We start from the raw sequence: 22,673 nt of genomic DNA on the forward strand, positions 1-22,673 counted from the left end.
GGCACAATTCTGTGAATCGTCTTTCGTACGTGGTAATATCAAATCCTTGGGTTCGTAACCCTCTAAGTTCTGTCTTGAGCTTATTGACCTCGGTTCTCGGACGGTACTTCTCGTTCATCAAATGCTTGAATGCTGACCACGGTAGTGCGTACGCATCGTCTTGTCCCACTTGCTCTAGATAGGTATTCCACCATGTTAACGCAGAACCTGTGAAGGTATGCGTAGCGTACTTCACTTTGTCCTCTTCAGTACACTTACTTATGGCAAACACCGATTCGACCTTCTCGGTCCACCGTTTCAATCCGATCGGTCCTTCGGTTCCATCAAATTCTAAAGGTTTACAGGCAGTGAATTCTTTGTAGGTGCATCCTACATGATTTCCTGTACTGCTAGATCCAAGGTTATTGTTGGTATGTAGCGCAGCCTGTACTGCGGCTATGTTTGAAGCTAGAAAAGTACGGAATTCCTCTTCATTCATATTCACGGTGTGTCGAGTAGTCGGTGCCATTTCCTTCAACATAGTCAAATGGAACAAGTTAATCATACAGAATATTAAGAGTAGTTAATAGTATTTCGTAGCATAATATGAACTCATGTATAAAAGCTTTTTCTTCATATTAGCATTTTATAAGTTTAAATTCGGGTAGTACTTACCCGTTAAGTTCATACTTAGTAGCTAATATACAATTCAACTACTTCAATTCTATATGAAAAACTGATTATAATAATATTTCGCGTTCAAACTTTTACACAATATTTTACAAACTTACAATACCGCTTATTTTACATAAAGCATGAAATATAGCACACAATAACTTTGATACAAGATAGTTGTGAAGATAATTCTAGCTAGTACACAAGTCGTTCAGCAAAGGCAATAAAGACACGTAATTCATACGTCCAGAAACAAGTCATGCATTCTGGTTTTACTAGGACTACTTCCCATCCTTGGTCTTGTGCAACATAACCGTTATGGCCGTTGATAAGACAGCGTGTTGTAATGTCGTCAAAGGTACGAGGGTTACGTAATGTCCAACAGTCCCGTAATAATCTAAAAACCTCATTTCTTACCCCAATTACCGACTCCGTCACTTGTGGAAACGTTTTGTTTAATAGTTGTAGCCCGATGTTCTTGTTCTCACTTTGGTGAGAAGCGAACATTACTAATCCGTAAGCATAACATGCTTCTTTATGTTGCATGTTAGCCGCTTTTTCTAAATCACGAAGTCTAATATTCGGATATATTGAGTCAAAATAATTTCTTAACCCGTTGCGTAAAATAGCATTTGGGTTCCCCGCAATATATGCGTCAAAGTAAACACATCGTAACTTATGGGTTTCCCAATGTGATATCCCCCATCTTTCAAACGAAAGTCTCTTATAAACCAAGACATTCTTGGAACGTTCTTCGAATGTCTTACAAACTGATCTCGCCTTAAATAGTTGTGCCGAGGAATTCTGGCCGACTCTAGACAAGATTTCATCAATCATGTCTCCGGGTAGGTCTCTTAAAATATTGGGTTGTCTATCCATTTTGTGTTTTTATACTGTAAAATAGACAAGAGTTAGATTCATAAAAAAAAATATACTTATTAATACAAGCAATTTTTACATATATCATAAAGCATAAGCACACTATATTACATATATTACACCACACGAATACAACTATCTTATTCCGACTCGCTTGTTTCTTCTTCTTCGGTTTTGGTTCGTTTTGCCAAGTTTCTAGGGATATATGATGTTCCCCTAATACGAGCCGTCGTGATCCACATTGGTTTAGAAAAACCTGGTGGTTTAGAGGTTCCCGGGTCATTGTTACAACTTAAGGACTTCGGGGGTTGACGATACATATAAAGTTCATCGGGGTTGGAATTAGATTTCTCTATTTTTATGCCCTTTCCCTTATTATTTTCTTTTGCCTTTTTAAATTCAGTTGGGGTAATTTCTATAACTTCATCGGAATTCTCGTCGGAATCCGATTCATCGGAGAATTGGTAATCCTCCCAATATTTTGCTTCCTTGGCGGAAACACCATTGACCATAATTAACCTTGGTCGGTTGGTTGAGGATTTTCTTTTACTTAACCGTTTTATTATTTCCCCCACCGATTCTATTTCTTCATCCGGTTCCGATTCTTCTTCCGGTTCCGACTCTTCTTCCGGTTCCTCTTCGGGAACTTGTGAATCAGTCCACGAATCATTCCAATTTACATTTGACTCTTCATTATTATTAGGTGAGTCAATAGAACTTGTTCTAGAGGTAGACATCTATCACATAATATCAAACGCGTTAAGAGATTAATATATCACATAATATTCACATGTTAAAAATATATAGTTTCCAACAAAATTTATTAAGCAATCATTTTTCAAGTAAACACGGTCGAAGTCCAGACTCACTAATGCATCCTAACAAACTCGATAAGACACACTAATGCAAAATTCTGGTTCTCTAAGACCAACGCTCGGATACCAACTGAAATGTCCCGTTCTTATTGATTAAAAACGTTCCATATTAATTGATTTCGTTGCGAGGTTTTGACCTCTATATGAGACGTTTTTCAAAGACTGCATTCATTTTAAAACAAACCATAACCTTTATTTCATAAATAAAGGTTTAAAAAGCTTTACGTAGATTATCAAATAATGATAATCTAAAATATCCTGTTTACACACGACCATTACATAATGGTTTACAATACAAATATGTTACATCGAAATCAGTTTCTTGAATGCAGTTTTTACACAATATCATTCAAACATGGACTCCAAATCTTGTCCTTATTTTAGTATGCAACAGCGGAAGCTCTTAGTATTCACCTGAGAATAAACATGCTTTAAACGTCAACAAAAATGTTGGTGAGCTATAGGTTTAACCTATATATATCAAATCGTAACAATAGACCACAAGATTTCATATTTCAATACACATCCCATACATAGAGATAAAAATCATTCATATGGTGAACACCTGGTAACCGACATTAACAAGATGCATATATAAGAATATCCCCATCATTCCGGGACACCCTTCGGATATGATATAAATTTCGAAGTACTAAAGCATCCGGTACTTTGGATGGGGTTTGTTAGGCCCAATAGATCTATCTTTAGGATTCGCGTCAATTAGGGTGTCTGTTCCCTAATTCTTAGATTACCAGACTTAATAAAAAGGGGCATATTCGATTTCGATAATTCAACCATAGAATGTAGTTTCACGTACTTGTGTCTATTTTGTAAATCATTTATAAAACCTGCATGTATTCTCATCCCAAAAATATTAGATTTTAAAAGTGGGACTATAACTCACTTTCACAGATTTTTACTTCGTCGGGAAGTAAGACTTGGCCACTGGTTGATTCACGAACCTATAACAATATATACATATATATCAAAGTATGTTCAAAATATATTTACAATACTTTTAATATATTTTGATGTTTTAAGTTTATTAAGTCAGCTGTCCTCGTTAGTAACCTACAACTAGTTGTCCACAGTTAGATGTACAGAAATAAATCGATAAATATTATCTTGAATCAATCCACGACCCAGTGTATACGTATCTCAGTATTGATCACAACTCAAACTATATATATTTTGGAATCAACCTCAACCCTGTATAGCTAACTCCAACATTCACATATAGAGTGTCTATGGTTGTTCCGAAATATATATAGATGTGTCGACATGATAGGTCGAAACATTGTATACGTGTCTATGGTATCTCAAGATTACATAATATACAATACAAGTTGATTAAGTTATGGTTGGAATAGATTTGTTACCAATTTTCACGTAGCTAAAATGAGAAAAATTATCCAATCTTGTTTTACCCATAACTTCTTCATTTTAAATCTGTTTTGAGTGAATCAAATTGCTATGGTTTCATATTGAACTCTATTTTATGAATCTAAACAGAAAAGTATAGGTTTATAGTCGAAAAAATAAGTTACAAGTCGTTTTTGTAAAGGTAGTCATTTCAGTCGAAAGAACGACGTCTAGATGACCATTTTAGAAAACATACTTCCACTTTGAGTTTTAATCATAATTTTTGGATATAGTTTCATGTTCATAATAAAAATCATTTTCTCAGAATAACAATTTTAAAATCAAAGTTTATCATAGTTTTTAATTAACTAACCCAAAACAGCCCGCGGTGTTACTACGACGGCGTAAATCCGGTTTTACGGTGTTTTTCGTGTTTCCAGGTTTTAAATCATTAAGTTAGCATATCATATAGATATATAACATGTGTGTAGTTAATTTTAAAAGTCAAGTTAGAAGGATTAACTTTTGTTTGCGAACAAGTTTAGAATTAACTAAACTATGTTCTAGTGATTACGAGTTTAAACCTTCGAATAAGATAGCTTTATATGTATGAATCGAATGATGTTATGAACATCATTACTACCTTAAGTTCCTTGGATAAACCTACTGGAAAAGAGAAAAATGGATCTAGCTTCAACGGATCCTTGGATGGCTCGAAGTTCTTGAAGCAGAATCATGACACGAAAACAAGTTCAAGTAAGATCATCACTTGAAATAAGATTGTTATAGTTATAGAAATTGAACCAAAGTTTGAATATGATTATTACCTTGTATTAGAATGATAACCTACTGTAAGAAACAAAGATTTCTTGAGGTTGGATGATCACCTTACAAGATTGGAAGTGAGCTAGCAAACTTGAAAGTATTCTTGATTTTATGTAACTAGAACTTGTAAAATATATGAAGAACACTTAGAACTTGAAGATAGAACTTGAGAGAGATCAATTAGATGAATAAAATTGAAGAATGAAAGTGTTTGTAGGTGTTTTTGGTCGTTGGTGTATGGATTAGATATAAAGGATATGTAATTTTGTTTTCATGTAAATAAGTCATGAATGATTACTCATATTTTTGTAATTTTATGAGATATTTCATGCTAGTTGCCAAATGATGGTTCCCACATGTGTTAGGTGACTCACATGGGATGCTAAGAGCTGATCATTGGAGTGTATATACCAATAGTACATACATCTAAAAGCTGTGTATTGTACGAGTACGAATACGGGTGCATACGAGTAGAATTGTTGATGAAACTGAACGAGGATGTAATTGTAAGCATTTTTGTTAAGTAGAAGTATTTTGATAAGTGTCTTGAAGTCTTTCAAAAGTGTATGAATACATATTAAAACACTACATGTATATACATTTTAACTGAGTCGTTAAGTCATCGTTAGTCGTTACATGTAAATGTTGTTTTGAAACCTTTAGGTTAACGATCTTGTTAAATGTTGTTAACCCAATATTTATAATATCAAAAGAGATTTTAAATTATTATATTATCATGATATTATGATGTGCGAATATCTCTTAATATGCTATATATACATTAAATGTCGTTACAACGATAATCGTTACATATATGTCTCGTTTCAAAATCATTAAGTTAGTAGTCTTGTTTTTACATATGTAGTTCATTGTTAATATACTTAATGATATGTTTACTTATCATAATATCATGTTAACTATATATATAACCATATATATGTCATCATATAGTTTTTACAAGTTTTAACGTTCGTGAATCACCGGTCAACTTGGGTGGTCAATTGTCTATATGAAACCTATTTCAATTAATCAAGTCTTAACAAGTTTGATTGCTTAACATGTTGGAAACATTTAATCATGTAAATATCAATCTCAATTAATATATATAAACATGGAAAAGTTCGGGTCACTACATAGCATTGCTAGCCTTTGTCTTCTTCAACTCTGCAAGGTAAGTCGGGCAGTTTCGCTTCCAATGACCAATTTCTCCACAATGGAAACAAGTGGCATCTTTGGCAGGTTTTTCTTTCTTCTTGACAGAATTCTTTGGGACAAACTTTTTGCCTTTGTAGTTGCCTTGACTCTTAGGTTTGCCTTTAACTTTGCCTTTGGCTTGTGATTTCTTGATTTTTCCTTCCCGAATCATGAGGACTTCAGAGGTTTTGGATGGAATATTCTTCTCGGCAGTTTTAAGCATTAAATGCAACTCTGAGATAGATTTCTCCAAATTGTTCATATTGTAGTTCAAGACGAACTGGTCATATGACTTTGGTAGTGAGTTGAGGATTAATGGTGTATCCTATCGTATAACAGCTGTAATCAGTGGTGATTTTGGGGGTTTTGTTTTCAGCCACACACGTATAAGGACAAGATAAAAGGGCTAGTACATCGAAAAGTCTTTTTACAGCTAGAGGCGCGTGCGGTATTTTAGCTGTGCAAAAAGCAATCATCATAATGTCAGGAAAATTCGTCTGCATTTAATGCCTAAAATGTTTTCCCCGATGCAAGTAGGCAATGAAAAGGCTGGTTTGGCATGCGTTATCAAAAGTTTAACGACTTAATCATTCTTCAAATGCTTAAGTCATTAAACTGGGGGGACTTAATGGTGTATCCTATCGTATACACGCGTAAAAGGCATAACGGTTGCATAAAAGTAACATCAGGAAGGCTGGAAACAACAGTTTTGTGGAATTATCTGTCCAGCGTTCTCCACTGTACAGGTTGCTCCGTCATGCGTAAGCTCCGAAGGCCGCCTAGCGTGTAAGCCCTCGCCGGAGAACGGCACTTTCAGCATAAATTTCGGATCACGAATAACAGAACGTATCATCATCTGACATGTGTCCCCGAACAATCTAGTGGATCTGACACTATAAATAGACCCCTTGGGTCGTCATTTTACACAGTTCAGACATTTTGACAACTTTGAGAGCTGAGACTTCACTTCTCTTTCTCTCTCTACTTTCTCTCACTAGAAGTCATCCGGCTAGCACTTTTACGCTCTACGGACGACAGATTGATTAAGCCACCTCACAAGTTTCAACACTTGTGAACCGGGTCTGCAGGGATTATTTTCCGAGGGTAAAAATCAATCGCCAACACTCCGCCCTCCTAAAGCTAGATTACTTCTAGTATCTTGTTGACACACTAAGCCTTACCTCATAAGGAAATAGGTGTTAACAAGGATCAAGTCTATTGCCAACTCAGGACCAATGGAAGATCCAAGCTTCTCAAGTTGATCTATGTAGCTCTTCATTTTTAGAACATAAGAGCTTACAGATGTCCCCTCTGTCATCTTGCATGCGTGTAACGCTCCGACAGTTTTAAAGCGTTATTGCCTAGCTTGTTGCTGGAACATTTCCTTTAGCTGCTTAAGCATATCAAAGGCATCATGATGTTCCAGGTCCTTTTGCAAGTCTGGAATCATGGTGGCTAACATGAGGCATGCTACCTCTGTGGAGTCATCCACATGCTTAGTCCAAGCATCTCGGATGCTCTTAGTGACATTAGCAGGGGGTTCCTTGGGAACGGGTCCATCAAGTATATACGACTTCTTTTCGACTTTGAGAACAATTCTCAAATTACGATACCAGTCTAAGAAGTTCGTATCATTGAGTTTTTTCTTCTCTAAGACAGATCTTAGAGAAAGGTGGTGAACGGGTGTAGTTGCATTGGGTGACATCTACAAAATTAACAAAGTTCTTTTAGTATTTTAATATTTGATCCTTTAATAATTGATTACCTTAACTTTGTTACGAAAAATTAATTTGTTAAGGATAGAATTCAAGTTACATTTAACCTTGAATGGTTGGCTGATGCTCTCTCCACTAAGTTTAAATCAACAAGGTAGGTAGCGATTACCAATTGCAAGTCTAATACAATTTCTATATCTTAATGGGATCCTTAACAACAATTGTCAACTGGTATGTTTAATCCCATCTATGCCTTGAGCATCTTGTGTTTGGCTGATGCTCTCTCCACAAGAAGCACCAATTAAGTTGTCCTATTTAAAACTTATGGTGTTCGGCCCAAGACTGTCATGGGAATCGCGAAACACCATCTCGGTAATCACAAGACGACCGTGGTGGTTGGCTGATGCTCTCTCCACAACGACGTACAAATGACAAGCGAGTGTCTTAAAAAGGATGGCATAAACTTACATTTTAAAAGGGATTTTGTGTTTTGTATTATTTCAATTTGACAAAACATTTCGTATAATAATTGTTGCATGCATTCAACAATATATTATACGTATACTTTAGATAAAATCATATTTTATATGTTGGTCTTGAGTTTATAGAATCTCTATTTTAGTCACTCACGGCGTGCCCAATATTAAACTAATATCCTATATTAATATGTATATATTGAGCGCGCTAACTTAAGACCAATTTTAGTTTCTAATAAAACTCATTTTATTTAAAACTTTATACAAGAGTTTGGTTTAAATTTATTAAATTCATAATTTATTAAAATTCATAATTTTAATGTTAACTTTGAGCTTTATGTAAAAACTTTTTTTTATTAAAACTAATTTTATACTTTTACAAAAAACCATTTTCAAAATTATATATAAATTTACCAAACTCTTATTTGTGTTTGATTTGTTTAAAAAAATTTATTTTCTAGCATGCAGATATCCTATATTCAAACATGCAACATACAAACATAAACACAACAATTAATAGGTGTATAGCCAAGCCTTTTTCTAATCGGTTTTCGTGAGCCAAACGAAGGGACCAAGTCAATCTAAGGACATAACAAATATCCATGCTCCATTGTGATGTCTTAGAAGCTCCCACTTGCCTAGTCAACATTTGGTGTTGCAAATGGCTCCAAAATTGCTTAGAACTCCATCTTGAATTTTCTTCATGTCTTGTTACATTTTTATAGATAAAATATACAAGTCTACACTAATACTTTTACATCTCAAAATTAAACAAAACATGAAAAATAAAATTATTACAAACCATTATAAATAAAGAATAATTTACAACCCAATCGAATTTCAACACAACCAAACATCACAAAATGGTCTAAAGGCTTTCTATGCACCATGCAACTTAATATATCAACTAGTATATATATAGCAACTTCTACAACCATACATGCATGTAAAAGGAATGGTTGTAGCAAATAAAATAACTAAGTTGCATTTTAGAAATCTACAACTTTTCCTTAAAAAAAAAAGTTGTTCATTTCTAATAATAAGAACAAGTTCTTATTGTATATAACATAAGTTTCTTAACACATGCAAAAGCGGCTCTTGTACCACTAAAGGGGTTTGTATGAAATTTCATAAAACTATTTAGCAGCGGAAGCATGTACAACAATTTTTAAACCTTTCAAAAACTCCCCACCAAGGATCCAATTGCATGTTGTTAAGAAAACTAAATAATAAATAGTGAGTTTAAAGACTACAACCTTTGAAGACTTTGAACTTGAGACGAAATAGATGCTTAGGATGTAGGAGCCAAAATAGCCTCCCTCTATCGGTAATCCACACTTGAGCAAAGTTCCAATACCAAATGGATGTTAGTCCTTCTCAACCTTTTAAGGCTTAACTTTAACTCCTAACTCTTTTACTTACTAAAAGACTTGCTTAGAAGTTATTTTCATGTGAGAAATGAAAGCACATGGAAACCCTTTTATTTCCTTGTGAATGTACGTACCATTTCTTTTTAAAGTGTAAGTATATGTATATATTCCAAATGTATGTTAGTTTTACTTATTTTAATAAGTGCACTTACACTTAAAATACATAAAGTAAAAACTAACAAAAATAAAGGTAGACAAGATGATGGCATTAAATTATAATTATTCTTCCACCATCTCCATTATGCAAAGATGGTGTGTAAAGGTGTCCATGATATGATCCACCTCATTAATTTAATCCATACATTTGTCATATATATTTGTCAAACAAATATAACACAATCTTAAATGTTACATGCAACATTACTAGACTATGTGCATATATATTGATAATTTACTACACATAATTATTTCATCCAAATAATAATGTTATCATACAAATTATGGTTAATTATATTTAAATCACATTTAAATATATACTTGGTATATAATTGCTCTTTGTGTGTGACCCTATAGGTTCATATGTTATTAGTAGTGTAAACATAAGTTGTGTATTGAGCATTAATAACTAACACTCACCTCTATTATGTGTAAATGTACTAGACTATAAGAGGAACTTAGTGCAACCATGAATTATTTTAAAATGTTTTATTTGCATCTCATCATGGATTGGGAGGCAATTTTTTTTTCTTTTTAAATTCGAATTCAACAACAAAATCAAGTCTTTCAATTAATTTTGTTTTTGATAGACAATGGGTCTCTGTATTGGGACGGAAGAAAAAGACGAATCAAATCAAAACGAAAAATTAAGAAAAGAAGAAAAGAGGGAAGTTAATTTAGGTTAGGTTATGTAAATGGGTAAGTTTGGTTAGTGGGATGATGTGTACTGCCAAGTCAAAATGCCACGTCAGTTTGTAAAAATGTATATGTAAGATTTATGTAATTCTAGAATTCCTCTTCTTTTACACCTAATATAAATTAAAATAATAAAATCCCTCTGTGAACCGTCTCTCTTTTCAACATAAAATAAAATAGAATAAAATAAATAAATCAAATCATAAAATCCCTCTAAACCCACTTTAATTCCTTCTCATCTTCTTAATTCTTTAATTACTCGTACTGATTATTGATCATAATGAACACCCATATATGATTAATTGGTTTCATAAATAAAGTAGATGATAAACTTGCGGTTGCGTTAAAGGATGTGGGTGGTGCAGGAGGGGTTCTACTCAGAGATGGTGCCGGCGATTTCGTTAAAGGATGTGGGAACGACTTTGTGCAGAAATTGAAGTTTGTGGCCCTAATTTTGTAGAATTTTTTATGTAGATTTTTTTTTTTTTAGTTCCTAATTTGAAATTAGGGTTCTTAATTATCAATAATATGTCACAATTGTTTGTATGTAATGAATTATGATACTTTGTGTTACTTTTGTTCTCTGTTATACTTCAAAATTTCTACTTAATATTCATTAGAAGGAAAAGACCCACCAGTTTATGGACTTGTATATTTTTGATAATATATGTGCACCCTTCGTGTATCCATGGTTAGATTCATTAATAGCCATGGTTCTAAATTCTAAAATATTGATCAATTGTACCTACTGCCACAGCTGTTTAGTTAGTTTAATATAGGACTTGCAAATGAAAAAACCCGGGATACGAAGGTGTAAAGTAAATTTGGGAGGTTAAAGGGAGGTGATGGTGGGATATATGGTAAATAAAAGGAAGGGTAAAATTGTCTAAATATCTTATTTGGCGGTGTATGGTTAAATGAATGTGGTGTACTGATCACCTATTTAATTGAGCCTTCTTTTTCACTTTGTTACTACTATACTATAATAATTAATTTATAAATTATATTTAAATAATAACTTAATTATTATTTTTTATTTTTTTTAAAGCGAATTTTTGCGTCAAATTCTCTCATTTGCCACCCACACACTCGTTAGAAAGAAACTCTTCGCATCAATCGCGCAAAACGTACCCGAAATGCTTTAGGTTAATTAATTATTAATGATTTAATAATTAATTATACTTATAAATAAAATTAAAATAATAATAAAATAACAATGATAATTATTACTTCGTATTATATAAAACTTTTTTAATTACTTTTTTTACTTCATTTTTTCTTCTTAATTTTTCATTTTTTTATACATTTAGTTAACTGACTGTTAACCGCTTCTTTTAAAAGTTAAATTAACCAACTCTTAACTGAAAAAAACAACCCTGTTACGAAGTTATTTTTTTATAAATTTCTTTTTTCCTTCCTCTTTTTACTGTTTTGCCCGACCGTTGACTTTTTTTTTAAGTTCGATTAACTGATCGTTAAACGTAGAAAATAACCCCACAACGAAACCGTTTCTCTTTAATTGAAATCTTAAATGAAAGCATTCCGTAATATACCACCAATTATCTTAAATGTATTCCGATACCCCCAAATCCTTTAAATTAACTGCGTATCCAAAATGTTTTAGATTAACGGCTCGTAATATACTATCAATTCATTTAAATATACAACAACTTACATTACTATACCATTTCCCTATTCTGTATTTTCATTATTTTTAAACAAGAATGTTTTGGTTAAATATGTTATAAAATCGCAATCTGGCTCAATATATTTTATTAAATTTAGATAATTAATTAAATTAATACGCAAGCAAACCTTTCATTATGATTTTTTTATTATTTTTTTATTTTAAAACATAAGATAAAACAAAATTTGAAGGAGGATGATATGATATGATATATCAGCTGCGACAGCGAACTCTGAGATCGGAAAACCACTCAATCCGTAAATTGTAAATATATACATGATCTCATTTGTTCATATATTTATCACTATTACACATAATTTGTGTAATATTTCAATTTCATGTTTGAGTCTCTAAAATCAATGCAATGATAACAATTCAAATTCAGTCATCAATTTTCAAATCTTCATTGAAAATTGAACCACAATCGACCAAATTAGGGTTTATAAATTCACCTGCGACGTGCCTCAATTGCCGTCGGAACTTAATTTTTCCTGCAATCAAAGCTTCGCGAATGTCTTCATTTAAAACCGATATTGACATCAGCAACAGTTCGGATGATAATTTCAGTGGTACTATATTCTTACATATTTGAATTATTATAATATAATAATTTAATTTATATTTATGTAAAGTAATCCGTATATATTTATTTAAATTAGGTTTAATTCGAAACGAATTACCTACAAAGGGAAATACATCAATGAATATTGTTTGGCATAAATGCTCTGTTGATAAAGTTGATAGAGAGCAATTGCTTCACCAAAAAGGTTGTGTTATTTGGATTACTGGCCTCAGCGGTTCAGGTTAGTTATTTAGTTAGTTAATATTGACTTTATATATGGTTTTAGGCTTTGTTTTGAACTATTTGAAATTATCACTTAAATATTAAGCACCTCTGTTTCTTATCATACTCTCCTTAAAATTTATCCATAACATTTTATCATACAATTATATTCTTTAAATGGTTAATATGAAATATGATAATTTTACATCATTTAGAGTGTCCAAAACCATCACAAGATAGCCCATGTTGAGGCTCTAAGTTCCTTGTAAGAGGTTTCAGGTTTGAATCATGTGTAGGACAATTATTTTGTGGTGGTTAGGGAAGGGTTGGAAACAGCTAGAGAGTAATCTTGTTGGCTGCGTACGTTAGAGTATGGGGTCGGATTATTCGTCCTCTCAGGTAGCTCGAACATGGAAAAACATCCTACCTTACCTCACCTTACCTTTAGAGTGTCCAAACTATCAAACAGGTTACTATCATTCAAAAATTAATCTTTGTGAACAATGTGGATATCATTTGAAAATGAGTAGTTCTGACAGAATCGAACTTCTGATCGATCCGGACCCCTACTAAGAAAGACATTCACTTGTTAAAATATTCTATATACGTAGGCGGAAACAGAGGAAAGGGCGGAATTTATCCAGACGGAACCATTTGAATCATTCAGATCTTGAACCATTAAAGCACTTAATCATTATGTTTTTATCAAACGCACCTTTAGTTTGTGTATCTTCACTGAATGAATAAAATATATGTTTAGCAATGGACCTATGAAAGTATTGAATTGAATGATGTTTATATGATAAACCAGCAATCAAAAAGGTTTAATTGTGAATGCGACTTCAGGAAAGAGCACATTGGCTTGTGCGTTAATACGAGCTTTGCATTCTCGAGGGAAGCTGACGTACGTCCTTGACGGTGATAATGTCAGGCATGGTCTTAACAGTGATCTTACTTTTAAAGCAGAAGACCGTATTGAGAATATTCGAAGAATTGGTATAATTCATCATTGTTATATAACTCTCGATGGTACTACAATTAACTCGCATGTACTTATTTGATCATATTCTAAATATTTAGGAGAAGTTGCTAAGCTGTTTTCAGATGCTGGAATTATTTGCATTGCAAGTGTGATATCTCCATATAGAAAAGATCGTGATGCTATTCGTTTCAAACTTCCAGATGGAGATTTCATTGAGGTTGGTACTATAATAATAATATAGTATTATACTTAATTACTTAATAATTTTAGGTTTTGATGATGTGGTTTACATTTTTAAGTAATGATTTGTGATATGAACAAAAGGTTTTCATGGATGTGCCTTTAAGGGTTTGTGAGGCCAGGGATCCAAAGGGTCTATACAAGCTTGCACGTGCTGGAAAGATTAAAGGTAATTCTTAAGCTCAAAATGCAATTTCGTTATTTATAGTATGAATGAGAACCATTTGTTCCCCACTCAAAATACCTGAGCCAGACTTTGTCTTCTGAAAATGCAAATGATGCCATTCTTTTTCCCATATGTTGCATCAGTCATTTGTTTATTCCCTCGCATCAAACAATGAATTAATACCAATAAGAAAATTGTAGGAATCTTAAAACTATCACATAACTTGATTGGTGTTTAATCTCTTTGTCGTTAGTTTACATGAGTCCCTATCTTTATTATGTCCATACGGTGATACAGAATGAAATTTGATTAACAGTGTTCAAGTGTTGTTATAATGATCTTTTTTGGGCTATCTTTCTTCTATTTGAACTCATGGGTTACATTCCACAATATCATCTTGACAGATTTTACAGGGGTTGATGACCCATATGAGGCGCCACTAAATTCTGAGGTACGTTTACTTACAATGCTTTATGTATTCTCAATTTGCAGTACCTTGCAAATTTGAGCAACCACAATGAGGCTTCTTGTGGTTTAGTAGTCGAAATAGTTGTCATAAGTCCATTTTGAGAATCCTTGCCAATATGCCATGTTCTGCCTATAAAATAGTAGAGAATGTTATGATGATTATGATTACATTTAAAGTAAAGAATATAAGTTAGCACACATATTTTTGGAATTAAAAGTCTTTTTGTGAATGTGACTTTGGTAATGATAACAAGTTAAAGAAAGTAGAATTATGAATGTTGTAAGCTTATAACTAATAAACTTTGAATGTGCAGATAGTAATACAACAGGAAGGTGATGTATGCCCACCACCTGAGGCTATGGCTGAAAAAGTAATTTCTTACCTTGATGCAAATGGGTATTTGGATGCATAATCATTCAAACACACTCTTATTTGCACACTTAAATACTCAATAAATTGTCATCTCCGGGAAATTACTCGTTTCTCGGTCCCTTTTTTTCTCAAGAGTCTCTCAATTAACCAACCAGTCGGTTAATTGCTGTTAAATATCATGTGTATGTGTATGTTGATTAGTTGGTGGAGTTAAATATTGTAGTATGTCATTGATTGTTGTGTATATGAAAATATGGATTAGGATTTGGTAATGTTATAGTTTATGTGTGTCTGTGTTGTTTGATCTCCTTTGTTTCATTTTTTTGGCATGTGGATATTAAAATGTTTTTCGTCCAATGTTAATACCATTTCGGCGGATTAGAGTGTTTCTGGTTAAATAGCTCAACCATATGCAAAGTCTGTTATAACCAGTTTGAAACTAGCCTTACGTTTATGCCTTTGGACGCGTTCAGTGCTGTTTAATTTTTATGTTTAGCTCGCTAGTTTTTGCAAGGAAGGAAAAAAAGTATGATACATTTCTTGTCCAGGACAATCTCCCCTACATGAGGATGGTTTGAAAGGTATTTTTAGTTAAGTTCAAAAGAAAACAAAGAATTTGTTAAACATAATCTCATTTGTGTTTGATATTCTAGACTAGATGTTGTTTTTGTATACAAATTACCACCTTTTTAAAAATTTTAAACATTATCTCAATCTCAATGTGCATGGATATGAGGTTGGAGTTTTATTGTCTGGGATGAGATAATTAAAGAGGATCAAGTTTCATAACTAATAGTATTTGTAACTTGGTTGATTGTAATTTGAGTTTGGTAGTTTTGGTTTGTTATGATGGTGGTTCGGGAGATCAAGATGGTTACTAATGATGTACGTCCCGCCATGACCGTCACGTGAGACGCATGTCGTACTTCTTAGCTGTACGTTTAGCTTCAATTCCTGGTTGCATTACACCTAAGTCAACGCTGTCTTCAGGTCATGATTGTTCTCACGCTACGCCACCCGTAGCGTACCGTTGAGTGTTGACTTAGTCTGCTTAGTCGCTTGTCCGTCCGACAAACCAGGAGAACGTGGAGCAGTTAGTGGGCATGATTAGAGGATTCCAGGAGTGGTAATCGTGGGTTAGTGGACTGATGGTAGTTACCTAGAATAACCGCCATCTTTCTCCTATAAATACTAGCCATAATCAATCATTTACAACACATTAAAAACAATCAGCATTCACTTACCATTACTGATCACTTTGATTAGTTCACCTTGGAGGCTCGGCAAAAGTCAACCACCACAACACCCTTCAAACCCATCGCGTTAACCGGAGGAACCCCTTCCGAAGGTTAGTCACAACAATCTTTTGCACTCAGGTCAATTTTGGCTTGATCATTTGGCTCCATCTGTGGGACCGTTTGATCAATACTTTTACACAAGATGACAGGTGATTCCAATCCGTCAACAACCGCCAACACTGGCAAAGAACCGTACGATCCTTTGAAGCCCACTGACGATAGAGGTTACGAGACACCAGATGACTCTATCAAGCGTACAATGTTGCAATTCGACGATGATGATGAGGCCAATAAGCGTGACGTCGAGGGGACAGGAACCCCGGAAGCCAACTTAAGCCAGCTTAAACCCATCGGTGGCGAAGAAGCGATACGTTTTTTGGCAAAAGGAGGATTTGTTTTACCGTCGCTCATGTCCAAAGGCGGCGAAAAACCAACTGGTATGTCCAAAGTTTATCCACGAAGCTCTACACGTTCAGCGTCAGAGACTGGTAAGAGTTCTGGCAAGACCAGAGAGGAGGCACGAAAGGACTTAATCGAGAACTTAATTCTAGCCGCACCGGAATCCATGAGCGCTCAGGTCGAGCAGCCTGGCGTGGCGGATAACATGTTGAACAATTGGTACGCGATGATGGGAGACAACGTTAAGCGAACGTTTGAAGTTTCCGCGACGTCGGAGAAGTTTACTCGAGAGATAGCCACCCATCCGTTGCCCGCCGTCCTTACTACCCCTCTCACACTAGGGATGTATGACGGCACCACGGATCCGGAAGACTTTCTGCAGCAATTTGAACACGCCGTCAAGACGCAGCATTGGGATAGTCCGACAGCGTGCCACATGTTCCCGGGACAGCTACAAGCCGTCGCGAGAGAATGGTTCGCCAAGTTGCCTGCCTTGAGCATATCCAGCTACACCGACCTCAGAACTAAGTTCGTGCAACGTTTCCAGAACTTTAAACGCACCGAACTCACTCACCTGGATGCGCACAGCATCAAGATGAGGACGCGTGAATCCCTGATGAATTTCACTTCTCGCTTCACGACGGAGTGCCAAAAGATCCCCGATCTGCCTGAATCGCAGCAGATCTCCGCATGCATCATGGGAATCTGTCAAACCCGTTATTTGTCGTTAGTAAAGTCGATGCGGCGTAAGCTGCCGAAGACGTTCGTTGAGGCCGTGAAAATGGTAAAGGATTATGTACGTTCCGAGGAGTTTGCAGATGCTGCCGTTGGGGACCACAGCACAACGGACCGGCACGATAAAGACGATAAGAGAAACAGAAAAGGCAACGCAGGTAACAAGTACAAAGGAAGTGGAAGCGGCCACAACAGGGGTTACGGGCGTTCCAGCCACAAGTCTGACCACCGTAACAGCTATCGTCCTTACGAATGGTACGCCCCAAAAAGGTTGTCGGCAGAAGAGGAGAGTTTGATAAAATCGTTGTCGAAAACGCCTAAGGAAATTCTGACAACGGAGGAACTAAGCAAAGATTTTCCGCCGCCGAAACCAATGCAGCCACGCTTCGCTGTGGATGAAAGTAAGTGGTGTATCTTTCATGAAGATAAGGGGCATGATGTGGATGACTGTAGGGAACTTAAAAAGGTGATAGTCGAACGATTGAAGCTTGGGGAATTTGACCATCTGAAGCCGTCACGTGTTAAAACCCCCGGTGCAAAGAAATTTTCTTGGCAAAGAGGAAAAGAAAAAATTCCCGAAAATCACATCCACATGATACAAAAGTGGCACGCAGGTCACGTTCGAAAGGCAGAAGTTTTGGAGGAATGGGAATGTGCCCCTATCACGTTTCCTGCTTTTTGGAGAGTCTGTCCTACCGATTTGCCCGTGACGATAACCGCCACGGTGGGACGGTGCAAGGTCTCCAGGATTTATGTGGATACAGGAAGCGCCGTTGACGTCTTATACGAACATTGCTTCTTACAGTTACCACAGGATGTGCAGGATAAGTTAAAACCACCGCTTCATCCCGTCGCGGGTTTCACGGGAGAAACCACTTGGCCTTTGGGCCGGGTAAATATTGATGTTACGTTAGAAGAAAACGAGAAGCGGCGAACAGTAGCCCTGAATTTCGTGGTCGTTAGAAGCCAATCGAAGTATAACATTATAATGGGATGGGAAGCGTTGTGTGAATTCGGCGCTATAGTTTCTACGGTACACGGAATGATGAAATTCCCAACCCCGTTAGGCGTTGCAACCGTTTACTCTGATCGAATACCGATTGTAGGCCAGGTCGAGCAACCGCTACAGCGGACGGCACCGATTGAGCATGAGGGGAGTGTCATCATTAACCATTCCTTTTCCGAAAAGACGGTTCAGATTGGGCAAACGCTGTCCGATGCGACGAAAAGCGCGTTATGTGAACTTTTGGCAAACAACGTCGATGTATTCGCGTGGCAAGAGTGATATGACGGGAGTACCCCGCACCGTAGCAGAACATCGCTTAAACGCTAACCCAAGTATAACTCCTGTGAGGCAAAAGAAACGGGGTATGGCTCCAGAACGTAGCGCCTTCTTAAAAAACGAGGTAGAAAAGTTAGTACAGGCAGACATACTACGTGAGGTTAAGTATCAGACATGGGTCGCTAATCCAGTATTAGTCAAGAAGGCGAACGGCTCGTGGCGAATGTGTGTCGATTTTAAAGACATCAATAAGGCTTGTCCCAAGGATAATTATCCGTTGCTAGAGATAGATTGGAAGGTAGAGTCGCTGGCGGGTTTTCGTTTCAAATGTTTCTTCGACGCTTACAAAGGATACCACCAGATCCAGATGGCGGAACGCGACGAAGACAAAACCGCGTTCCACACAGATCAAGGCATTTTTTTGTTACAAAAAGATGCCCTTTGGTTTGAAAAATGCTGGAGCCACGTACCAGCGCTTCATCGACGCTACGTTTAGGGAACAAATTGGTCGAAATGTGGAGGCATATGTCGACGACATAGTAATCAAAAGTCACACCGAGCCGGATCTTTTGACAGACATCCAAGAAACGTTCGACTCACTGCGAAGAATCAACATGAAGTTGAATCCGGACAAGTGTAGTTTTGGATTCGAAGAGGGAAAGTTTTTGGGACACGTCGTCACGACGCGCGGCATACGGGCAAACCCTAAGAAAATTCAAGCTGTTGAAGAAATGGTAGCGCCGCGAACAAGGAAGGAAGTGCAAAGCTTGAACAGAAAACTGGCAGCGTTGTCCAGATTCCTGTCGAAAGCAGCGGAGCGGTCACTTCCATTTTTCAAAGTGTTGAAGGAAAACGTAGGACGGAACTTTGATTGGACCCCTGAAGCGGATCGCGCTTTCCAGGAAATGAAGACCTTGATCAGGACGTTGCCGACATTAACGGCACCGGTACCGGGTAAAGTAACCGTTCCGTGATAATTTTTTACGAATTTTTATATCTTGTAACGCTAACGTGTTAAGAGTTTTCAGGCGAAACTCTTACAATTGACTTGGCGGCAGGAACTGAGGCTGTTAGCTCGGTGCTCGTCGCGGAACGTGGTGGCACGCAGATGCCAGTTTATTTTGTGAGCAAAGTGCTACAGCATGGCGAAGTTAACTACAAACCAATTGAGAAGCTTATTTTCGCTTTAGTACACACCGCAAGACGATTGAGACGGTACTTTCAAGCGCACCCAATGCTGGTGCTAACAGATTCACCTATTAAACAGGTACGGTACAGCGGTCGGAAACGGAGCAAATTGGAGGAAATTTATTCTAACAAGTTTTCCATGCAGGTACTGAGCAAACCGGAGGTTTCGGGCAGACTAGCCAAGTGGGCAATCGAATTGGGCGAACATGAAATCCATTACGCCCCCCGTACCGCTGTCAAAGGCCAGATCATGGCAGATTTTATGGTTGAATTTATAGGCGCCGCGTCACCAGAGCCGGTTGTTGAAGAAATACCGAACACCGTCACGTGGGAACTATTCACTGATGGTGCGTCAAGTTCTGACGGTGCAGGTCTAATCCTAATTGGCCCTGACGGCGAGGAACACACTTACGCGTTGCGTTTCGAGTTCCCCGCCTCCAATAATGAAGCGGAATATGAGGCATTGCTGTCTGGTTTAAGAATGGCTGAAAAAATGGGAATTAAAAATCTGAAGGTGTCGGTTGATTCTCAACTCGTAGCAAACCAAATGAACGGGACGTTTGAAGCTAGAGATCCGGCTATGCAAAACTATTTGGCATTGGCCGAAGAATTGGCCAACAAATTCGAGCGTTTTTCAATAACGCAGGTGCCGCGATCCTTGAACAAAAAGGCCGACGCACTCAGCAAGCTCGCGTCAAGCGTATTCAGCCACTTCGCCAAGGACGTTTGGGTGGAGGTCCTTAGTCAAAAATCCACTGACGTTGTACAGGTATCGACTCGCTTCGATAAAAAATACGCTATATGCATAATCTGTTTAAAACACAACGTACACTTATGTACTGACTTCCTTGCAAAATAATCACAGGAGGCGGCCCCTGTAGAGGAGGTCGAGACATGGATGAGTCCCATTGTTACGTATCTAAAGACCGGGACGTTTCCAGTCGACGGGTCAAAGGCACGTAAGATTCGTATGAAAGCACCTATGTATTTGTTGAGGGACGGAGTTCTATTCAAGAAATCCTTCACGGCACCACTTTTAAGGTGTGTCGGTCCAAGCGAGGCGGAAACAATTGTATGGGAGGTGCATGAAGGGACTTGCGGCATGCATGCAGGATTTAGGACCGTTGTGGGAAAGATAATGCGGCTAGGGTATTTTTGGCCGTCCATGTACCGTGATACGAAAGAAATCATTACTGCCAGTGCATGAGCTGATTCCCGTAACGTCTGCTTGGCCCTTTTACAAATGGGCAATCAATTTGTTAGGCCCCTTCCCGGACGGAAAACACTTGGTTGTTGCAATCGATTTTTTCACCAAGTGGGTCGAAGCCAAACCCTTGAAGAGCATAACGGGCAAACAGGTGGTGAACTTTGTTTGGGAGGAAATCGTGTGCCGTTTCGGAATACCACATGAAATTGTCAGCGATAACGGCAAACAGTTTGCTCACGATCCGTTTCGTTCATGGTGTGACGGGTTAAATATCAAACAGACTTTCAGTTCCGTTGCCCATCCGCAGGCAAATGGGCAAGTGGAAGTCACAAACAGGGATATCATTGCCGGGATAAGGGCAAGGTTGGACACGGACAGAAAAGGTTGGGTAGATGAGCTTCCACAAGTCTTATGGGCGTTCCGCACCACGCCAAAAGGAAGCAATAGAGAAATGCCATTTAGCCTTGTCTATGGTACCGAGGCGGTGATTCCCGCCGAAATTGCTGTTCCAACCCAGCGTGTAATGCAATTCAACGATGAGTCCAACGTCATTAGCTTGAAATAAAATTTGGACTTGTTGGAAGAAAGGCGCGCCGCCGCCTCCATCAGGGAAGCGTCTAATAAGCAAAAGATTGCCAAGTACTACAATCAGCGTGTGAAGGAACGTACTTTCCGCCCCTGTGACTTTGTGTGGCGTAACAACAATGCCAGCCGGGTTGAGGACACTGGAAAATTGGGACCCAACTGGGAGGGCCCGTACGTGATTGCAGAAGCAATTGGCAACGGGACGTATAACCTCAAGACGCATGATGGCAAATTTGTACCGCGTACTTGGCACGCGACAAACTTAAAGAAGTTTTATGTTTAAAGTATTTCGACATGTTCCATTGTTGAAATTTGTTCTTTTTCATTTTACCTAAGTTTGTGATTGATCACCACAAATGTAAGCGCGTAGCGCATTAGACTTTGTTTTTTAGTTGTTTCAGTTAAATGCATCTTTCAATTTTCATTGTTAATGTGTTGCGTAACTTTTATGGCAGCACTTCGGTGTTTCGTAAGAATGTAATAATGTAAGTCCATTCACAAGTTACTTATGCCATGAACAAAGACATCATCTAATCTTTGGACAGCATTGGCGACGCCAGGCGTATTGGAGGTACGCCTAGCCATCGGAACGGGGTGCCTCCGGATTTCGTATCCGTCGCATTAATCCCATCAGTAAGTATATGAGTGCAATGTCGACAATTATCAAGTGTAACCTTGACAAATGGTACGTTACCGTGACGACGGTACGTACATATTTATATAAACATATTTTACTACAGTTGGAACACAGTAAAATAACAAGAATCATAAGGAAATGATATTTCATTGACTTATTTACAATCATTAGGATCAAAAATGAATACAGAATTACAAAAATCCCTACAACTACGGGATCATCTTCTTCACTTTAGTCAAAGTAAGGTCCGACGTCGAACCAATCTGTTCAATAAATGGCACCTTAATGGCTGCGCAAGCATTGACCGCCGCATCGTGGAGGTCGTAGGCGTCCTCATCCGCCATGTTTCGGATTGCCTCCGGAATTGGTTCTGCTATTTC

General features: G+C 37.2%; 3 protein-coding genes across 3 annotated transcripts; 1 reads left to right on the plus strand and 2 right to left on the minus strand.

Moving 5' to 3' along the window:
* Positions 1-5,724: 5,724 nt before the first annotated feature.
* Positions 5,725-6,051, minus strand: LOC139849030 (uncharacterized). The gene has a single exon (XM_071838707.1). The coding sequence runs from the start codon at positions 6,049-6,051 to the stop codon at positions 5,725-5,727; it is 327 nt and encodes a 108-aa protein (XP_071694808.1).
* Positions 6,052-7,143: 1,092 nt separating this feature from the next.
* On the minus strand, positions 7,144-7,494 carry LOC139849031 (uncharacterized). Its single transcript, XM_071838708.1, has one exon. The coding sequence runs from the start codon at positions 7,492-7,494 to the stop codon at positions 7,144-7,146; it is 351 nt and encodes a 116-aa protein (XP_071694809.1).
* Positions 7,495-12,144: 4,650 nt separating this feature from the next.
* On the plus strand, positions 12,145-15,252 carry LOC139846936 (adenylyl-sulfate kinase 3-like). The gene is made up of 7 exons (XM_071836514.1): positions 12,145-12,518; positions 12,609-12,752; positions 13,580-13,729; positions 13,814-13,932; positions 14,040-14,124; positions 14,526-14,572; positions 14,904-15,252. The coding sequence occupies exons 1-7, from the start codon at positions 12,314-12,316 to the stop codon at positions 15,000-15,002; spliced, it is 849 nt and encodes a 282-aa protein (XP_071692615.1). The 5' UTR covers positions 12,145-12,313; the 3' UTR covers positions 15,003-15,252.
* Positions 15,253-22,673: the final 7,421 nt, after the last annotated feature.

Source organism: Rutidosis leptorrhynchoides, chromosome 5 (genome assembly GCF_046630445.1).
Source record: "Rutidosis leptorrhynchoides isolate AG116_Rl617_1_P2 chromosome 5, CSIRO_AGI_Rlap_v1, whole genome shotgun sequence".
NCBI classification, from domain to species: Eukaryota; Viridiplantae; Streptophyta; class Magnoliopsida; order Asterales; family Asteraceae; genus Rutidosis; species Rutidosis leptorrhynchoides.

Excerpts from the sequence above, each read along its gene's own strand:
- LOC139849030 (XM_071838707.1), bottom strand. The coding sequence starts at position 6,051 with ATGAACAATTTGGAGAAATCTATCTCAGAGTTGCATTTAATGCTTAAA.
- LOC139849031 (XM_071838708.1), bottom strand. The coding sequence starts at position 7,494 with ATGTCACCCAATGCAACTACACCCGTTCACCACCTTTCTCTAAGATCT.
- LOC139846936 (XM_071836514.1), top strand. The coding sequence starts at position 12,314 with ATGATAACAATTCAAATTCAGTCATCAATTTTCAAATCTTCATTGAAA. Across the intron at positions 12,519-12,608 it reads TTCGGATGATAATTTCAGTG|GTTTAATTCGAAACGAATTA; the intron begins GTACTATATTCT and ends TATTTAAATTAG. Across the intron at positions 12,753-13,579 it reads TACTGGCCTCAGCGGTTCAG|GAAAGAGCACATTGGCTTGT; the intron begins GTTAGTTATTTA and ends ATGCGACTTCAG.